Below are 20622 nucleotides of genomic sequence, written 5' to 3'. Positions count from 1 at the left end.
GCCGTTTTCAGCCTGAGCTGATGAGCGATGACGAATCAGGGATTTCATAGATACACAAGAGGGTACTTTCCCGACTGACCTGCACAGGCCGGCTCAGCTCATGCCACAGTGCTGTGAACGTGATAACACCTGAGTGCAATCACACACACACACACACACACACACACACACGCGCGCGCACAGACACACACACACACAGACACACACGCACGCACGCACGCACACACACACGCACACACACACTCACAGCTGTATAGGAGCAGTAAAAGAATATATGTAATATTTTTCATGTCTTTGTATTTTTCTCTCTATCATCGTTCATTTGTTTTTACTATTTTTGTAAAGTTTTTAACTTTATTCGTTTTTTAAAAAACAAGTTTCCTTTTTGTTTTTTTTCTTGTTTTTCTGCCTGGGTGGGCGTGGCTCCCCTTTACCGTCCACCAATCAGTGGGTAGAGTTTGCCACGTGGTGCCGGAATTCCCCTTCAGCTCTGGGGCTTTCCAATCTGACTGCCTGCCTGCGGTCACCATGACAACCGAGCTGAGCTAAGTCAAGTTTGTCGCGGAGGGCGGGACATGACTTCCTGATTATCAAAACAAAAGCATCATTTTACCGCACATTTTGAAAGGATAGTGAAATAGTTAAATATAATTTAGTTTAATTATTTTTTTATACAAAGCATTAAAAGCTTCTTTTTTTGTTTATATTTCTAATTTTTCTGTTTGTGTAAAAAAGTTTGTATCTTTTTGCTTTTCTCCTTAAATTAATTATTTTAATAATTTGTATAAAATTATCTGGAGAATTTTAAATAAACATAAAATCTAAAAATTCAAATAAAACAGTGATATCTCTGAACTGACTGTATTACAGTCGGTGAGTTCAGAGGAAATAAATAATAATTAAGATAATATGAATGTTTGATATATAAATTTAAAAAAACATTTGAAATGCTGTTTTTTTAATTTTCCTGAATATTTTTTGAGACTGTTATTGTTTTATTGTCCTCCTTTTTTGTTGTTTTTTTTCTCTTCTCGTTTGAATGTTTTTCACACAGATTTCTCTCCTGTTCGCTTCACATCAGAGGTGCAGGGTTCTTACCTTTATTTTGAAAATCGGGAGCAGGACGTGACCTCGGGGTTGTGATCTTGGTCTTGTTGCTGAATCCAGTTTGGAGTTTCCAGACTGAAGGGAACGTTGAGAGCTGCACGCAGGTAACGTTTCTTTAACTTCATTTAAAGTCAAACTGCTGATCAATAAAATAAAATAATAACCGAGCGCTGGAACCTGTAACAGGTGATTCCGCCACAGCCGGACTTTAATGTGCCTCATTTTCGCGTGACAAACATTCGGGGTGACGTGAGCAGCTGTTACTCGATCACTGAGGATTATTGATGATCGATTATTGGGTTGTTTCAGCGCTGGTTGTGTTTGATACAGATGACGTGTTGAGGTGTTGCGCTTGCGCTGTGATGTTTAAACCGGCTCGTTCTGCTTCTATAATCCAGGCTCGTGTTTGTTGTCAGGCGCAAAGAATCCAGTTAAATAGCCGCTCGGCTCCTGGGGTTTGAGCTGCTTCACAGGTCAAAATGATCCTTTACCGCACACCGAGCCCTCAGATTCGCCAGTTTCCGGAAGCCTGCCGAGGGGCCGCGGAGTGAGGACTTCCAGTGTGGCGTGTGGTGGTCTCAGCGTGGCCCACCTGCGTCTCAGATGTACCTGAAAGACGTTCCAGAGGAAACAAGGCCTTTCTAACAGGAAGCGTGCTGAACGCCAGCCCTGCCGTCGGCGCTCCACCACACCTGCATCATCTCCATCCAGGTGTTCACGTTGGATCCAACGCGTGTGGCTCTGCTCGCACATTTCCCCAAAACGAACCCGTGAAACAGCCGTGCTGACGTCAGACATCTGCAGGGTTAGGGAACATTCATCGTTATGACACTGAACTCTGACCCTGAAGTTTTCCTTTAAGGCGCTCTGATGACATCCGCAGACGTCATTACTGTAAATATGATCAAAAGAGATGTTCACAAGATTTAATATTCCTGTCTGTTTTATTTATAAAGCACAAACACAACAGCAGTCGCCTCAAGGTGCTCACAGACTCACAAATATACAACAGACAGCAGCCAACAATCACGTGACGCTCGCGGAGCACAGGTGTGGTGCTGATGGTGCTGATGGTGCTGCATTAAAATGAGACTTTTCTGTCCGCTGTGGAAAAATGAATGAAAGGAGAATTTCTGCCTTACAGACGTGAAAATATCAAAGCGGATTAAAGAAGCTGAGGAGAGTTTAAATCAGGCCGAGGAGAGTCACAAGTTCAGAAAGTCTTCCTCGTCTGTTTGTAGAACAGAAAGTTCTGACGGCGCCTAAACGCCTCGTTTGGTTTGCAAATCATTGAAAAAAATTCATCATTTTCTTTGAAAGATGAATTTTTCTGAGTAGCTTGAAAAACTTTTGAAAAACATTTTTCCAAAAACACATGAAAGCAGATGTAAATGTGACCTTTCCAGAGCTGCTCCTCCTCTCAGCTGACAGGCACACTTCAGGGGCTCTGTTGTGTTTTTAGGCTAACAGTTTCCATTGGTTCTCAGTGTTTGTGCTAAGCTAACCTTGTGAAACTGAGGCTGTGGTGAAGGCGGACTGTTGGGCCTGAGCTCCCTGATCGTCCCCAAACATCAGAGAGGAGGAGGGTGGAAATTCCCACTGATGTGACTCCATCAGCACCGAGCTGTGTCATTAACCCTTCGCTTACCATCCACAGGAAAATCCCTGAAGGAGGAAGAACAGGTCAGCTGCCTCCTCCTCCTCATCATCATCATCATCATCATCATCATCATCATCATCAGCGCTGAGCCATGGCAGGAGCCCTGCGGTACGTCTGCTGTTAACCCCGTAATGTGCTGTGATGCGTTTCCTGTTTGTTGTGAGATGTTTTGGAATCCTGTTGCTCAAACCGCAGCGACGCACAGGAATGTTTCTGTGGTTTCTACGGAAGCCCTGAAGCTCCAAAAAGTGATTTTTGTTTTGGTTTGTTTTGTATGTTGTGCACTGACGTTAAAGCAGGCTGTGTATCTCACTTCCTGTCCTGCTCGCCGCAGCGCCAGGGTTTTGTTTTAAATCGTCATGGCACTATTATTATTATTGTTGTTGTTATTAGTAATATTCATTCAATTCAACTTTATTTATAAAGCACCAAATCACAACAACAGTCGCCTGAAGGCGCTTTATATTGTAAGGTCGACCCTACAATAATACATACAGAGAAAAACCCAACAATCATATGACCCCCTATGAGCAGCACTTTGGTGACAGTGGGAAGGAAAAACTCCCTTTTAACAGGAAGAAACCTCCAGCAGAACCAGGCTCAGGGAGGGGCGGGGCCATCTGCTGCGACCCAAGACGTTTGGGTCCATGTTCTTTTACCATTTTTAATCAGACGACTTCACTTCAACGTTACACCGACTGCACGCACAGCGCTTTGGACAGCACACACAGACACACACATAAAGAGCAGCGATGTGATTGGTCCTCCAAACGAGTTTTTACCCTCTGACAGTGAAACATCGACCGTGAGCTGATGAATGAGAACAAACACAAACATGAATCAAAAGGTTAAAGGTCGTGAAAATGTGACAGCGTTACGCTTGGTGCACTCGGGTGTGTTTGTCCTCCACGTGTCTGTGTGGGTTTCCAGCTGTGTTCGATCACCTGAGGAAATAGTGTCTGCGTCCCCCGGCTGTAGGCTCCACCCCCTCGCCCCTGACTTGATTTGCAGGAAAGAAATCATTTTTAAACCGCCGCTCTGAAGCGCGTCATGCTTTCTGTCGTGGATTGCATAAATCATTCAGCACAGCTCACATGTAGGTACGTAGTGCCCCTCTGCAGGCTTCCACAAGTTGTCCAATCAGAGAAAAGTATGTTTTTAAAGCGACAGGAGCCTGTTTGAGACGGAGGATGGGCTGATGCGTCGGTCCCAAGCCGACAGCAGCCTGTTTTAGATTAAATAAATCATCCGACCAGCTGAGACCTCGATCTGTTTTGTGTTTCCGTGACAACCAGCAGCTGATGACTAACACCTCGTTAAGGCGCATGGAGGTTGTTTCTGAAACAGCGGTTGCTACAAAACATCCCAGCGCACCGGAAAGTTTGACTCTCTATGGCTCTCACCTGAAAGCGATGCAGACTGACGTTCAGTTTGTTGCTGCTTCCTCATAATCAGAGCCAAGCTGCAGGAAGCGCCTGATGTTTACAGCAGGGGCCAGTTTAATACGAGTCAGGATAAGAAAATAAAACTGACGAACCATCTCATCCTCAGATTTGGATTATAAGTGATGCTGTCTGCGCCTGTCAGACGCTGTCGGTTTTCTTCATCACTCCTGTATCAGCTCAGTGTATGTATGCAATAATAATAACAACAGGAAATAATAATGTTGTTGTGAGAATAATAACAGGTGTATTCGAGTCGTTCTAGTTCAGAAACTAAAAGAGCAGCGTTTGTGTCCCGTGAAGCCGACACACACCCTGGTTTATTAAAGTTCTTCTGGCAGTTGTTCTGCTAACAGGCAGCAAAGACGACGTTGTTGCTGTTTATTTAGAAGTTCATATGTGGGGAATATTCTCTGACTCATGGCAAATATTTCCTGATTTTACACGCCTCCATTGAACTTCTCATCACAGAACAACAGTGGATTCAGACGCTCGCATCACTGCAGTAAAAAGAACATAAATGTGTTTATCAGTGTGGAAACCAGTGCTGCGTCACATCACACCGCTCACGGTAACACCGGTGTAATGTTGGGCAACGATAGGAAAATGAAATATGGCGATAGAATACGGGTGAAACGCGCATGCGCAGTGCCTTTGTTTTCATACGCACATCGCGGAAAAATCACGGCAGTGACGCAGAACGAGAAGAGCGAAAGTGGATCGTTGAATGAAACAGATGAACCTGAACTGGTTTGTAAAAATGCTGCAGCTTCACTGGTGTGGAACTGGTTTAGCTTTCGTCAGATACACAACAAAGCACTATTTTTGGTAGCGCATGCTAGCGGGCCGTCGTTATTACCGTGTTGTTTGGAAAATACGACACTTAAAATCATCCTTTGATTTTTCTGAAAGTCGACAGAGCCCCTTATAATCCCGTGTGCCTTATGTATGAACTCTGGTTGTGTTTACTGACCTCGAGACGATTTTATGTGCACGGCGCTCGAAAATCTGTCAGATGTTTCAGTACGACTTTGCTAAGCTACGAAGCCGCACCGCTTGATGGATTGTCGGAGCATTACGGCTATCGTAGGCGGAGCCTCGCGGAGTGATACGTACTGTGCTTCAACATAATGTTACCGTATTGTGTGTGTATAACCTCTTTTTAAGTGTTGTGGATATTATACATGGTTATGCTGAGGACATGTCGGCCAGTTTCCACTGGAAATGCCTTTTGGTTAAACTGTCAGCAAGGAATTTGCACTGTTACGTTTATATATAACTTTAATGCAGATAAAAAACAGCTGCTTGTTTAAGTGAAAATACAGTGATGGGTTTTTTGCACTAATAAAGTTGAGGAGTTGTAAAGTATTTTTAAATTATATCGTCAGTTATATCGTTATTGCAAATTTTCAAATGTATATGGTGATAAATATTTCTGCTCTGGTGGAAACAATCTGATTTATCTGAATGGAAAAGTTCAGCTTTTAAGGTTTTAATACTCGAGGCGGTTACCAGATGTTTGTTTCCATGACAGAAGCTCTGTGAATAATCTGGATCTGATTTGAGATTATTTCAGTTTCTTATCGGCTCGAACGTTCTGATCCATCACGTTGAGCGTTTCTAATGTTACTGACAGGTCGAGTCCTCCTGCCTGTAAATCGCCGTCTCGTCTGTTTGAACATTTAGAAATGTTTGTGAGTCTGAGGGACGGTCTACGTAAGCATGAAACGCTCCACCTGTAGATCTCCACCCTCGTCCTGCTCTTCGTCTGGAGGACGTGGTTTTCCAGCAGCTGCTCTTTTGTCTGTTGTTAATGATGGCATGTGTTGTTGATGGTGCTGCTCTGATACAGAGGATCACATGATCTGGATCTCCTGAACCGTCTGATCTCTGAGGCCTCAGGGTTCAGGTCTGGGACCACTCGTCTTTTCACTGCATGTGCTGCCACATGTTGTGCATCGTTTCTATGCTGATGACTCTGACTGGTAACTCTTTGTTGTCATTGCACAGTCACACCTGGAACACCAGTACAACGAAACTGTCCCGTGTCAGTACGACACACAAACAACACAGTAACTAAAAGGAAGAAATAAAAGGGATGAGTGCATGTTTTATTGCACATTTTTATTGTTATTATTGTTGTTGTTGTTGTTACCTCCCCCGCCCCCAAAAGTTCAGGCAGGTAGCCAATCAGGTCAGCTGTTTGCACTGATCAGGGCTCCTTGAGTCTGTTTGTTCGGGACCTCAGCAGCCTGAACCTCCTGCCAGACGGCAGCAGCTCAAACAGCCGGTGTCCTGGTGTGTGCCGTCCCGGAGGACGCTGCGTGCCCTCTGGAGACAGCGAGTGCTGTCCTTCAGGGAGGGAAGAAGATGTATGAATGTATCCATGAAGCCAGATAACACACACCAGTTAAACTGCAGGTCTTAAAGATCCCTGCAGCTGCTGTCAGCTGTTCTTCTGACCGAAGCTGTTCGGCTGCAGAGCGTCCGGATGCTTCGGGAAACAAGCTGAAGCTGGAAGCGGCCTGGGACGTCTGCTCGAGGTCACAAACATCCTCAGCTGTTGTTTGTGTGTCTGCGTCGTGTTCGGTGCTTCTCACGCCGCAGGTGAAGAAATGTTTCATCAGGTTAATTCAAGCGAATGACTGAAGCGGTTTCAGGGAAACATGAAAGAAATAACCTCTGTGGATTCCTGCAGACTTCCCCTCGGGTTTTCTCTCATCTCGCTCGTACTCTACCTTTGTGGGTTTGTCTCTGCACAGCGCTCTGATTGGCCGATGCGCTGAGAGGGGCTGTCCCGTCGCAGCGGGTTGAAGCTGGGAGAGCAGTGAGCCTCGCATCAGTTTTGAGTCAGAGGCGTTAGACGAGGGACAGGAAGTCGAAGGAGAAACCAGCAAAAAGACAGAAAAGAGAGCAAAGAGGAAGCGGCCGTGACAGAGTGCCGTGACAGAGCGCCGTGACAGAGCGCCGTGACAGAGCGCCGTGACAGAGCGCCGTACACAGCTGTAACCTCTGCAGGTTCGTCCCCGTCTGCTGCTTCCAGCTTCACGCTGGGCTTCAGCTCTAATCAGCTGATTTGTCTCGGTGTTACACTGCTCGGGTCTGACGGCTGAACGCCGTCGGGCGCTCTCTCATGACCGTGCTGCAGACCTCATCAGCTGTTTACGCTCTGATGGTTCGAGGTGAAATGAGCTGTGAGAGTGCGGCTGTGGTTATTCTCCACACAGCTGCTTCTAACCGAAGCTGAAGTCGTTCATGAGTTATTTAGAGTTTAACTGTCTCAGGATGTCGACTCCGTCTTTATTCTTCAGCTCGAATGTTTATCTGTTTCTCTTTATGTTTGTTGTTGCTCTTCTTCCTCGTCTGCCTCACCGGCAGCAGCAGAGTGACATCAGCAGCTGTAGCCCCGCCTCCTCTCTCAGCAGGCCTGGGATTCTGGGGGTTTTCCTCGGCTCAGCCACTTCCAGGAAGTGACTGAAAGCAGAGCGAGATACGGGAAGGGGAGGGGGCAGAGCGAGGGGGGAGATTAGAGACAAACAGCAGAGAGAAGGAGAGACGGCGTGCAGCGTTTGAGTGCGTGAAAGTGAAACTGCTGAACTTTGGATCGCTTTGCTGCGCTCGTGTCTTTGTTCGCCTCTCGGGACTTTCAGCCTGAGGGGCTTAAAGCGACGCGGCTCGCCGATGGTTCCTCCGACACGCCTCTGACTTCTCTACGCTTCTCTTCTGTCTCTGTTTGTGCTGCAGGATGACTGAAGCCCAGTTCATCGGCGGCTACGAGCACGACGTAAGTACTTCTCTACATTTGTCTTTATTCTCTCCACCACAGGAAGTGTGTTTTTAATCCAGCTGGTCAGCGAGCGTGCCCGAGCCTCGCTCTAACCGTTCGTTCTGACACGAGATGATTTCAGGTCTCCTCTGATTACATCACCCTGAATGGATTCAGAGGTTTTCTGCACATCTGTGAAGTTTTATTTGACGTCTAGACGCAGAGACGCGTTTACATCAAAGCCTGAATCAAAGCGTGCGGTTTGTTGTAACCCTGTGGAGACCTCAGCAGGAAGCAGCGACACAACACCAGTCCAGACACTTTTCATACGGCGCGAGGATCAGTGTTGGATGTTGACTCAGGAGCAACGACACCGTTTCCAGTTTAAGAGGATTCAGAGAAGCGCAGCTTTGTATTTAACCAGGCGAGAGGTGACACAACAAAGCCTCGCAGAGCTTCAGTCGGTTTTCGCTTTGATGCAACAACAACGCGTTTGAATAAAGTTGTTCGAGGAGGCCCCACCACAAACAGGCTCCAGATGTTTGCACTGTCTGCTTCAGGTTAGCAGCTGGAGTACGAGCTCAGCGCGGTGCGTTTGTCAGGACGGCAGCAGACTCAGGATTAATGTGCAGCTTACAAGCTTAGATTTGGTGAAGCATCCCAAAAATGTTCTTCATTCTCTCTATGAGGGAATTCTGTGCAGCTGAATCATGCAGGAAGGTGTAAAACACGTGGAGGCAGTTAAAGAGCAGAGCGCTTAAGTTACGGTAAGAAATCACCGATTCGTTTGAAACTCGTTGAGAAGCAGAAACCTGAGGGCCTGCGCGGCCTGCGAGGGGGTTTACAGGCTAATGATTCACGTTTAACTGATCATCATGTTGATACCAGAGATGTGTCAGTTTGCCGATAAATCGATGATTCACAGGAACGTTATGAAGCCCCTGAAACTGTTTTGCAAGGGTTACCTAGGCAACTGGAGTCTGGAATGTCCGCCAGCGACCAATCGTAAGCCACAGAGCGAGGCGTCACAGAGCGAGGCGCCACAGAGCGAGGCGCCACGAACGAGCCGCTTCCTGTGTGATGGAGGTGTTCCACAGGGATCGACACTGGGCCCGCTGCCGTTTTACATCACACCTGTAACGTGTGCTTTCACACCGACAGCAGTGTGAGGGTGCTGAACGGTCTGAGCGTGGGCGATCGTGGCTCAACAGTTGGGAGTTCGCCTTGTAATCGGAAGGTTGCCGGTTCGAGCCCCGGCTCCGACAGTCTCAGTCGTTGTGTCCTTGGGCAAGACACTTCACCCGTTGCCTACTGGTGGTGGTCAGAGGGCCCGGTGGCGCCAGTGTCAGCCTCGCCTCTGTCAGTGCGCCTCAGGGTGGCTGTGGTTACAATGTAGCTGCCATCACCAGTGTGTGAATGTGTGGATGACTGGATGTGTAAAGCGCTATATAAACACAGGCCATTTACCATTTAAAGATGTTTCTGCTTGTTCGTCCGCAGCTGCAGCAGTTCATGCCGTACGACTATATTCCAGTGGACATAAAGACGGAGCCCTTCATGCCTGAGACAGGTGAGCGTTCAGGACGTCACGTCAGACTATGGAGCAGGTCGCAGCTCGTTTTTGCCTCCTTAATCAAAAGATGCAGAGGAAACAGCATCAATCTGCAGACTCTCGTTTGTGTTTCTGTTGTTTAAGTCAGTTTGTTGCCTTTAACACACTGACCTCCTGTCTGAAGCATCTCACTGGGTGTCACAACATCTGGTTTAAAAAGGTCAAAGGTGACGGGTCTGACTGAGAACACACGAGTGTATTTGAACCCAAGCCTTGTCCAGAGCCTTTCACCATCTTTAGGTTTTGTTACAACCTCAAACAGCTCAGGGTGACTCTCTGATCCTGCCCCGGGGGCGCCCCAGTACCCCCCCTCAGTTTAGAAACATGTACAGTCTGGGTTTCATACCCAGAAGTGTGTGTGTGTGTGTGTATGTGTGTGTGTTAGTGTGTTAGTGGGCATCAGTGCTGTAACATGTTACAAGAAACTCCAGCGAGTAACAGAGTAACACCTGGTCATCTCCAACCTTCTAGAATTTACTCGTCTGGTAACATTTTGCGTCTCGCTGATGAAATAGTGAAAGTTGACTTTGAGAAACGATCAGTCACAGCGCCTGACGAGTGTTTCTTCTTCACCTGTGTTTGTGTTGTAGCTCACGGCCCGTACATCCAGATCATCGAAGAGCCCAAACAGGTGAGACTCACATCGTACTTCCTGTTTCTCTACAAACACGACGAGGCAGCAGCGGAAACACGGAGGTGACAAAGATAAAGATCGAAGCAGTCGTCAACAACGTAGCGCAGCAATAAGACGCAGACGGCCTGATAAACCTGGATCATTGGTGGTTCAGATCTTTAACAATTTAAACGTGATTGTTCCTTTGTTGGTCAGGTGGCGTGATTAACAGACGCCAGCATTACCGATGAACGTTCATTAAGTGCTGCTGATGGTGTCGCGCAGGGATCAGAGTCTCTGCTTTGTCCAGTTTGATTCCCCTGAGCCTGAGTTTACATCATAACACTAACATCTCATCCTGATGTTTTAAAGTAGAAAAACTCTGACAATACAACGTCTACAGCTGTGGCAGGATGCAGCGTGATGACGTAACACCAGCAGCACGACACACAAATGTGTTTGTTGTTGTGTTTGTTGTTGTGTGCATGGCAAAGCAAACAAACAAAGTGTTTGAACAGCGTGAGGTGATGATGAGCTCAAAGCTGCGACCTGAAGCTCAAACAGGAAGCAGAGATTTGGTTCAGACTCGGTGCTTCCCCGGTGGGCTGATCCACACGTTAACACAACAGTCACTTCCTTTTATCCCGGGTTTTCCCAACAGTCATATAAGCACGCGGGACAGAGCCGGCGAGCACGAACGGGGAGTTTCTGCTGCCAAAGGTTGCGTCTGCTGACTGTCTCTATGCAAATCGCTCAGTTCTGCTCTGAAGACAAAGGAAGTGCCGAGTTTACGCAACCAGAGCAGTGACGCAAACGCTCGCAGCAGCACAGCCTGCACGCCGCTCTGATGTGCAGTCGCATTTCTAGCTTTTCTTCAGAATAAAGTTTCAATAAAGTTTAAGATCACGAGTCGTGCACACAGCAGCTGTTTGAAACGACAGTTTCAGACGTCGTCTGATTGTAAACGTTGTTGCGCTGCTTTGATCACAAAGAGAAAGTGAAACTGTGAGCGTGACGGCTCAAACTGATCCAGATGTTCCCTCGTCTTTACTGCTGTGCTCATCTGTAGCGTGTGTGTGTTCACAGAGGGGGTTTCGTTTCCGTTACGAGTGCGAGGGGCCATCACACGGCGGGCTCCCGGGGGCCTCCAGCGAGAAGAACAAGAGGACGTACCCCACAGTGAGGGTGGGTAACACACGGCAATAACAGCCTCGCCGCATTCAATGTTTCTGTACGTCGACCTGAACTCAGTCGGACATTTATTTCTGGATAAACGATCCGATAATCAATCAGTGCTGATCGGGAAATGTGGAGTTTCCAGGCAGGTGGGGGCGAGCGCCACATTTGTACCGATCTTCACAGTTTGAGGAACAAATGTTCTTCACGAACAGTGAATGGATGAGCGTCCCTGTTCGTGCGCTCTCTCCACAGTCACAGTTAAAGACTTTTTGGAGCTTTTTTATCGGGACAGGAAATGTGGGAGAGCCGGGGGATCGTCTGGGGAAACAGCTCGGTGCTACACCTGATCTCCCCGTGGAGACGCTCGGAGGAGCTCTCATCAATAACAAACATGTTTATCCTCAGAGAGCCGGCGTGTCCCACTGGGCTCCGTGCTGGGCTCTTTATCGTTCGTGTCCTACAGCAGGTTTTAAACGTTTCTGATGTTTGTGTAATAATTGTGCAACACGTGGCTCAAAGTTCACACTGCAGATGTAACCGGTGTGATTCTGCGTTGTGTCTGATCAAAAAAGGTAAAAGAAAGAAAGGCCTCCAAGTAAATCATTTGCCCACTCCAGCTCCTACGACCAAATACAAACAGTGGGGAAGAGGGTTAGCTCAACTTCCAAGCTAGCAAGGAGTATATATCCATGCTAGCATTTATGGCACCTAAAACACATTTATGATACACACATACTACACACTTATAACATCTAACAAAAACAGGCTTAATAATGACAATAATTGAACTAAAATCACTAAATATGAATTATATGTGTGTTTTACAGTGTTGGAAAGAAATTACACCCACCTCTCCCACAGGGGAATTGTAGAAAAGGGGAGAGGCAAAAGGGGTACACTGTATTTATAGGATTGCACCAAAGAAGAAGAAGAAAAGAATGAGGAGGGGCTCTAACTGATAATGAACATAACTACAGGCTTGGAGGTCCTAAAGGTCAGGTATAACAGGAACAGTTTGTGTAATTATAACAATGTGATTCATGACCCTGTTACACAGAACCTCCAGCCTGCATCATTACACACCTGTAACCAGAACATCCACATTTTTATCAAAGCTGTTCATGGAGTCCAACCTGACGCCCGCCTGTGGCGTGCAGACCGTAACGCTGTCTTTGTTCCTCAGATCAATAACTACGTGGGTCTGGCCCGGGTCGAGGTCCAGCTGGTGACGCACACCGACCCTCCTCGCGTCCACGCCCACAGTCTGGTTGGACGCCACTGCGTCGAAAACGGCACCTGCACCATCGACATTGGCCCCAACGACCTCACCGCCTCGTCAGTATCCAATCACATCACAGCATTATTAGCCCCTCCCCCTGGCCTTATTATTATTAAAAACACAACGACCCCCTCAGAGTCAGCTTCAGTCAGTCTTTGAATCTTTTTATTTAATATTTATTTTATTGTTATTTCATTTTCTTTATCAGTTAAATGTGTTTTTGTTGTTTTGTTAAAGTTTGGATTCAGTGTCAGTTTAAAGACAGAGAGGCAGGTTTGTGCGTTTGTGTGTTTGTGCGTTTGTGCGTTTGTGTGTTTGTGTGTTTGTGCGTTTGTGCGTTTGTGCGTTTGTGTGTTTGTGCGTTTGTGTGTTTGTGCGTTTGTGCGTTTGTGTGTTTGTGTGTTTGTGCGTTTGTGCGTTTGTGCTGCTGGAAAAGTCCAAAGAGGAAGTCGCAGCTTTCTGTAAAGTGTTGGGAATCTTTACTGTAATGAAAACACCCTGAACACATCGCTGACTGTGTTTCGCTGCAGTCACGACCTTTATGTAGAAAAGACACACTGTGCATAATGGATGATGTCACTTCCTGTAGGTTCAGCAACCTGGGGATCCTCCATGTGACCAAGAAGGGTGTGGTTGAAGTTCTGAGCCGGAGGCTGAGAGAAGAGAAGAAGCGGCTGAAAGGACCGCACTGTCACCTGACAGGTAGACTCACCTGAGCAGTCCAGAGTCGTCGTTTCGTGGTTTGCTGTGATCGTGAAATCGTTTTGGTTTCAGACGTTCAGAAACAGAAAGTCAGAATCCTCCTTTCAGTTTGTGAACTTCCTGTTTCTTTAAGCGTCAGAACACGCCGCGCTGTCATGTCCGCGCACAAACGTCAGACCGTAAACGTAACGATCAGACGAGCAGAATTAAAGGTGTCGCACTCGTGCGTGTTTGCAGATGTCGAGGAGTCGGCCATCGTGAAGGAGGCCAAGGAGCTCGGCAAGACGATGGACCTGAACATCGTCAGGTTAAAGTTCACCGCCTACCTGCAGGACAGCACCGGCGCCTTCACCCGAGCGCTGAAGCCCGTCGTCTCCAACCCCATCTACGACAGCAGTGAGTAAAGGTTTGCTTAGACAAGAGCTCGCTGTGCTGCGGCGTCCTCGGGCCTCTGATTGGACGGAGGCTTGAGCGTCCTGCTCAGCTGATCTGAGCGCTGTGAACTTTGTAACGATGAGCTGTGTTTGCAGACGTGTTTGAAGTAACCAGTTTGTTTATTAAAGTCAACGATGTAACGAAGCTGAAAACGAGCCGCTCAGCTCTGACGTCTGTTCCTCCTGCAGAGTCGCCCAACGCCTCCAACCTGAAGATCTCACGCATGGACAAGACGTGCGGCTCGGTGCTCGGAGGAGACGAGATCTTCCTGCTCTGCGACAAAGTCCAGAAAGGTAAACGACAAACCGTCAGCGCTTTGTTTTCACCGCCGCTGCAGACGTATCCCATCATGCCTCTGTGCTCCTCAGATGACATCGAGATCCGGTTTTACGAGGAGGACGAGGACGGATGCTGGGAGGCGTTTGGGGACTTCTCCCCCACGGACGTCCACAAACAGGTAAGTGTGTGTGTGTGTGTGTGTGTGTGTGTGTGTGTGTGTGTGTGCGCGCTCTGAGGGGAAATCCTCCAATCAGGCTGCAGACGCTTCGTTCCAAACATCGCCCGCTGGACGAGTTCAGCTGCCTGAAGCTGAAGCTGAGGCAGCTGAACTCGTCCAGCAGCGTTCGGCTGCGTTTGGGGGAAACAGGAAGCTGCGAGGAGCAGCTCTGCCGTCTCAGATCTGCTTCGTAGGAAACGTCTGAGTCGCCGAGAGACCAACAGAGCAGCCTTCAACACAATAAACCTGCAGTTTGTGGGTTTGTGGTGTGTGACGTTAAAAATTGTGAAAATAATATTAATAAAGTGTCGGTGGCTTTTTCCGATGAGCAGGAAAGCCCCGACGCACAGCACGCCGTCATGTGACGCACTGCAGCTGTGACAGTGAACACAGACGGCTGTCAGTGGTTTTTAGTGTTCAGTTCACTGTTAAAGACGCTTTTACCAGCTCAAGAGCGCCCCCTGTGGAACAGGAAGACCATACACGGCAGTTCTCCGTGGTGTTGGAGGCTCTTTGGCATTGTCTTAAAGGGGGAGGAGCTACAACAGCTTATTTTAGGCCAAGGGTGATCTGAGGGGCTGTGTAATGTAAAGAAGGATTATTTCGAACCTTCACTCATGCAAAGCTGGTCTAATAGAGGCCACGAAGAAGAAAACACTTAACACTGAGTAACTGGTCTCCTCTCTGCAGTACGCCATCGTGTTCAAAACGCCGGCCTATCACAGCACAGAGATCGAGCGGCCCGTCACCGTCTTCCTGCAGCTGAGGAGGAAGAAGGCGGGCGACAGCAGTGACCCCAAACAGTTCACCTACATCCCGCAAGTCCTAGGTGAGCCGCCACGCTGCACGAGCACGTTCTAACCAGGCGCCGCCGGTAAATCCCCACAGAGGCTCGCAGATGTTTGGGGTTAAAGGTCACAGCTCTGGGGTTTCCCACAGTGGAAACTGTTGCACAGACTTTCAGTCCTCACCTACTCACTCAGGTGTTCGTTACGCAGCAGCCGTTTGTTTTCCGTCACCGTCGTCTCGTCTTCTCTCCCTCGCAGACAAAGAGGAGGTGCTGAGGAAGAAGCAGAAGCCGCTGCCTCACTATGAGCACTGGAGAGGAGGAAGAGGAGGAGGAGGAGGAGCCGGGGGCTTTGGTGGATCAGGAGGAGGAGGTAGGAATGTTTCTCAGATTGGCATCAGAGGGGGATTTCCTCGCATGAACATGAGAGGAAGGCGTCAGACAAACGGGCGCGGCGCCGAGGCGTTCCTCGTCCTGAGTTTTGAATCTTCTTTCTGCAGGATTTCAGTTCCACCAGGAGATGAACGGCGCCGGGGGCGGAGCAGGAACGGGAGGCTTTTTTAATGTCTCTTTCCCTGGCTTTGGTAATGGGGGAGGGGCTCAGATGTCAGGCTCCGCCCCTCAGTCAGGTGCTGCTCAGCAGCAGACCGACAGACAGACGGGAGGACAGAGCGACTCGCCGCTGCGTCAGCAGCTCCTTCAGATCGGTAAGAAGCTAAACTGTGTTCTCGTCTCGCCGTACGCCGATGGCGTGCCGCTGCACGCTCTCTCACCTGAACCTCCACCTGTGCTGCGTTTCCAGCTGCCGCCCTCAACAGCAGAGTCTCTCAGAGCGCCCGGCAGACCGCCACCGCCCTGCTGCAGTACTGCAGCACCGGAGACGCTCGCGTCCTCCTCGCCATCCAGAGACACCTGTGTGGCATCCAAGATGGAAACGGAGACACGTGAGTGTTTCTGAGAACCAATCAGAGCACGTTTCTCCTCTGAGGTTTGTTTGATGGCTTCACGTGTTTGTTTCTCCTCCCAGGCCGTTGCACCTCGCCGTCATCCACCATCAGACAGGTGTGATCCAGCAGCTGATCCACACGCTGCTCAGCAGCCAGCAGCAAGGCATCGTCAACACCGCCAACCACCTCCAGCAGGTAAGCTCCTCCCCCTCCTGTCTGTTCCTTCAGAAACTGGCAGATCAGGTGTTTTCAGCAGGTGAAGTCCCGGGAAGTTTTTCCTGTTTGTGCTCTGATCGCAGCGGCGCACACACCTGTCGGGCAGGTTAGGGCGCTGCAGGAAGCTGCAAACATGCTCATCACGTGACCCTGACTCCTCCTCCTCAGACTCCCCTGCACCTGGCGGTGATCACGCGGCAGGTGAAGGTGGTGGAGGTGCTGCTGAAGGCGGGGGCTGACCCCAGCCTGGTGGACAAAGATGGCCGCACCCCCCTCCACCTGGCGGCGCTGGCCGGGGACCACAACATTCTTCGCTTCCTGCTGGCTCACCTGGGAGAATGCCACGCCCACCTGGTCAACATGCCCGATTTCCACGGTGAGAGAACGCCCCCCCCCCTCACACACCCCCACAGAAATATAAAAGGCTGAAAGTAACCGAAACGTTTCTCCGTCAGGCCTCCACCCGCTTCACCTGGCCGTGAGGAGGGACGGCGAGCGCTGCCTGCGTCTGCTGGTGGAGGGCGGAGCCAAAATAAACGAGCCTGAGCAGAAGAGCGGGAACACCCCCCTCCACCTGGCCGTCAGAGAAAACCTGTTCAAGGTGGCCTGCCTGCTCATCACCGAGGTAACGCGACAGCAGGGGGCGGAGCTTGTTTACATCAACCTGCAGCGTGACTCTGATGTCATCAACGTCTTTGTGTTTCCAGCTCCGCGCTGACGTTAACGCCTGCACGTTTGGAGGAAACACGCCGCTCCACCTGGCCGCGAGCCTCAGCTCGCCGACCTTCTGCTCCATGCTCATCGCTGCAGGTGAGACGCGCACACATGGGGAGGCGGAGCCACGTTTAACGAGCAGGTGATTAAAGGTGGTGTTCCTCAGGTGCTGATAAGTCCATCGAGAACGACGAGCCGCTCTTCTTCAGCTCCTCCTCCTCAGACGATGAAGATGAACCAATCAGAGAAGAAGAGAAAGAGCGAGAGCTCGCCCCAAAGACATCCAATCCCCGCAAGAGACCTGCGGGAGGCCACACCCCCCTGGACCTGGCTAAATGTCAAAAGGTAAGTTGTACTTTCAAAATAAAAGCATCTTTTCCAGATGTAGAGACGACAGATGTGATCGACCAACAGCTGGGTAATCGATTCAGAGTACACGCTCAGGTGGCGTTTTCTGAACGTCGGTTTGTGAGGACGCTAACAGCTGTGTGTGGCTACATCACCTCTGCAGGTCAGGAAAGTGTTGTCGCCATCTAAGAGCCCGAAGTCGGATCGGCGCGGCGGCGGGAACATCAGACCGACGACCAGCAGCGCTGAAGGTTCGTCGCTTTTCTCTTTTTAGCTGATCGCCTTTCAGATGTTACTAAAAACAAGCTAACGTGACGCTGCGATGCCGCCACAGAGGGGGAGCGCGCGGGGCTCGACGAGGACACGCTGTCGCGGCTCGTGGACGTGCTGAGCGTCGGCGACGTCCCCTGGAAGAAACTGGCGGAGAAGTTGGGCATGATGACGCTGACTCACCTGTACCAGGACAGTCCGGCGCCCTGCCGCCAGCTGCTGCGCCATTACAAGGTGAGAGCCACGCCCACCGCACACGTGCCTCACTGAGGCTGCATCGGGTCTGACAGCCGGCCTCACGTGATGGCACCCCACGTGTCCGCCTCTCCCTCTGCCCGAGTCAATTAGAGGTCTCTTCCTGTTAACAGGGAGTTCGTCCTCGCCACCGTTTTAGGGTCTTTACCTGAAATCAGCTGCAGGTAACAGCTCACCTGTCCCGGCTCTGCCACACAAACAGGAAGCATCATTTATTATTCAGAGGAAGGCTCTGTGAGGGACGTTTCCTGTTTATCAGGTTGTCAGACACACCTGTGATACCTGTGAGCAGCGACGCCTGTTATTACTGCCGAGTCTCTAACGTACGGCGTGAAGCACCTGGAGGTGATTTTCTGTAGAATAAGAACTGAAACCAACTGAATGTCATGGGCTCCTCCTGGTGGAGTATGTGGGTACTGCAGCAGCGGGACTCTCAGGGCAGTCTTCCACGTTAAGCTGCAGACGTCTGCAGCTCAGATTAAACGTGTGTGTGTGTCTGCAGCTCAGATTAAACGTGTGTGTGTGTCTGCAGCTCAGATTAAACGTGTGTGTGTTTGCAGCTCAGATTAAACGTGTGTGTGTTTGCAGCTCAGATTAAACGTGTGTGTGTTTGCAGCTCAGATTAAACGTGTGTGTGTTTGCAGCTCAGATTAAACGTGTGTGTGTTTGCAGCTCAGATTAAACGTGTGTGTGTTTGCAGCTCAGATTAAACGTGTGTGTGTTTGCAGCTCAGATTAAACGTGTGTGTGTTTGCAGCTCAGATTAAACGTGTGTGTGTTTGCAGCTCAGATTAAACGTGTGTGTGTTTGCAGCTCAGATTAAACGTGTGTGTGTTTGCAGCTCAGATTAAACGTGTGTGTGTTTGCAGCTCAGATTAAACGTGTGTGTGTTTGCAGCTCAGATTAAACGTGTGTGTGTTTGCAGCTCAGATTAAACGTGTGTGTGTTTGCAGCTCAGATTAAACGTGTGTGTGTTTGCAGCTCAGATTAAACGTGTGTGTGTTTGCAGCTCAGATTAAACGTGTGTGTGTCTGCAGCTCAGATTAAACGTGTGTGTGTTTGCAGCTCAGATTAAACGTGTGTGTGTTTGCAGCTCAGATTAAACGTGTGTGTGTTTGCAGCTCAGATTAAACGTGTGTGTGTTTGCAGCTCAGATTAAACGTGTGTGTGTTTGCAGCTCAGATTAAACGTGTGTGTGTTTGCAGCTCAGATTAAACGTGTGTGTGTGTCTGCAGCTCAGATTAAACGTGTGTGTGTTTGCAGCTCAGATTAAACGTGTGTGTGTTTGCAGCTCAGATTAAACGTGTGTGTGTGTCTGCAGCTCAGATTAAACGTGTGTGTGTGTCTGCAGCTCAGATTAAACGTGTGTGTTTGCAGCTCAGATTAAACGTGTGTGTGTTTGCAGCTCAGATTAAACGTGTGTGTGTTTGCAGCTGGGTGGAGGTGCAGTCGAAGGCCTGGTTGAAGCTCTGCAGTCTCTCGGTCTGACAGAAGGAGTCCGACTGCTGAGGAACGCCGAGCTCCGAGACGACAAACACAACACAGGTAACTGACGGAGGCGTCCGTTAGCTCTGCTCAGGTCTGATGTTTTACACGCCGCAGCGGTAGAGCAGGGCGGTACTGAGCATGTGCAGAACAGCGACGACTGGAATCTGTTTTTAGTCTCACATCGAACATCGAAGTGCTGTTTACGTTTCGTTACGTCCAACAGACCCACTCACCTCGTTCTTATTCTTCTCTTCGATCAGACGTCACTGTCGACAGCGGCTTCGGCAGCCAACCAATGGAGGACGTGGAGCCGCCCGCGGGCGTGCAGTGACGAGTGCGTCACGAGCACCATCCTTCTGCGATCCATCAGAAACCTGCGGCGGGTTTCGGAGATCGGACTGTAAACGTTTGCTTCCTGTAGGGTCGAGACGAACATTTGAAATCCAGCTCAGCGAATCAAGATGAAGTTTTTCATAAAACAGAGGACGGACGAATCGGCGCTGAAACTGTACCATAGATGTCAGAGCGTGCTCTTTTTAACTTATGTTTCCTTTTCCTGTAATAATTTTACTTTATTAAAGAGTATGTGTGTCGTGTCAATAACCTTTTTGAAAAGTTGGGTGGATGATCAATAAATCTGTTGTTTCACTTTCACACTGAGCTGCTTCTTCTCCATTCTGGAAACTGGAATTTCCCATTTTCTGTCCGGTCTGAAACGCAGCACGCCTGCTGCCTGATATGGACGATCCCAGCGCCTCAAAAATAAAGCGATGATACCAAAACTAAACGTATGTTTGATGTGAATATGAGCCAATCAGACCGTGCTTAAGAGAGGAATTAAAAATAAACGTTTACCAGAATGAACAGACGGCGACCTGCCCGCCATGTGGTCGCGCCGCCGTTTACAAACCAAATATAAATAGTGTTCCTTCGTTTTCTGAGGTGAGTTTAAAGGAGGAGCTAAGCTCATGGTCTCGCGGTTTGTCAGCAGGAGGATTTTAACTCTGATCCAAGAGGCGAACAAAAAGTGTCGGCACAGGATTAATGCACCTGGAGACGGATGTGATGTGAGACGTCTGGTTTTATCCGATACCGGTGCCAAACCGGTACTTTTGAAACGGTGCTGGTGCTTAAACAATGGAAAAAACACAAACTTTGTCCAAAAACCTCTCATGTTTAACTGTTTTCCACTTTTTCTTTGGTCATTTTAGCCTTTTTGTCCAGGGTGAAGGGAGTATCTGCCATCAAACAAGAAGACAGCCGCATGTAGCTATGATGGTGTTTGCTAGTTCACCTTACATGCATTA

General features: G+C 49.1%; 1 protein-coding gene across 4 annotated transcripts; it reads left to right on the top strand.

Moving 5' to 3' along the window:
- The first annotated feature begins 1106 nt into the window (after positions 1-1106).
- On the top strand, positions 1107-20110 carry nfkb2 (nuclear factor of kappa light polypeptide gene enhancer in B-cells 2 (p49/p100)). 4 transcript variants are annotated; one of them, XM_087849904.1, is made up of 25 exons: positions 1191-1211; positions 1506-2001; positions 2765-2875; positions 7954-7993; positions 9476-9545; positions 10178-10218; positions 11287-11385; positions 12563-12714; positions 13248-13360; positions 13598-13756; positions 13984-14088; positions 14164-14252; positions 14982-15120; positions 15338-15451; positions 15579-15785; positions 15881-16022; positions 16106-16220; positions 16410-16617; positions 16697-16866; positions 16949-17051; positions 17122-17300; positions 17467-17554; positions 17638-17807; positions 19261-19372; positions 19576-20110. In XM_087849904.1, exons 3-25 carry the CDS (start codon positions 2859-2861, stop codon positions 19644-19646), a joined length of 2703 nt encoding a protein of 900 aa, XP_087706030.1. In that variant the 5' UTR covers positions 1191-1211; positions 1506-2001; positions 2765-2858; the 3' UTR covers positions 19647-20110. The 4 variants fall into 4 exon arrangements, with proteins under 4 accessions (XP_087706031.1, XP_087706030.1, XP_087706032.1 ...); XM_087849905.1 differs by lacking the exon at positions 1506-2001 and having other exon boundaries at positions 1107-1211; XM_087849906.1 differs by lacking the exon at positions 1191-1211 and having other exon boundaries at positions 1222-1912.
- Positions 20111-20622: the final 512 nt, after the last annotated feature.

Source organism: Neolamprologus brichardi, chromosome 13, assembly GCF_056152115.1.
Source record: "Neolamprologus brichardi isolate AB-2024 chromosome 13, ASM5615211v1, whole genome shotgun sequence".
NCBI lineage: Eukaryota > Metazoa > Chordata > Actinopteri > Cichliformes > Cichlidae > Neolamprologus > Neolamprologus brichardi.
The sequence above is the reverse complement of the archived record's forward strand: the minus strand, read 5'-3'. Positions and strand labels throughout refer to the sequence as shown.

Bases quoted from the DNA above. Each gene is read 5' to 3' on its own strand.
- nfkb2 (XM_087849903.1), top strand. From the start codon at position 4,937: ATGAAACAGATGAACCTGAACTG. The intron at 16,023-16,105 runs GTGAGTGTTTCT...TTCTCCTCCCAG, and splicing joins CAAGATGGAAACGGAGACAC to GCCGTTGCACCTCGCCGTCA. The intron at 17,301-17,466 runs GTAAGTTGTACT...TCACCTCTGCAG, and splicing joins ACCTGGCTAAATGTCAAAAG to GTCAGGAAAGTGTTGTCGCC.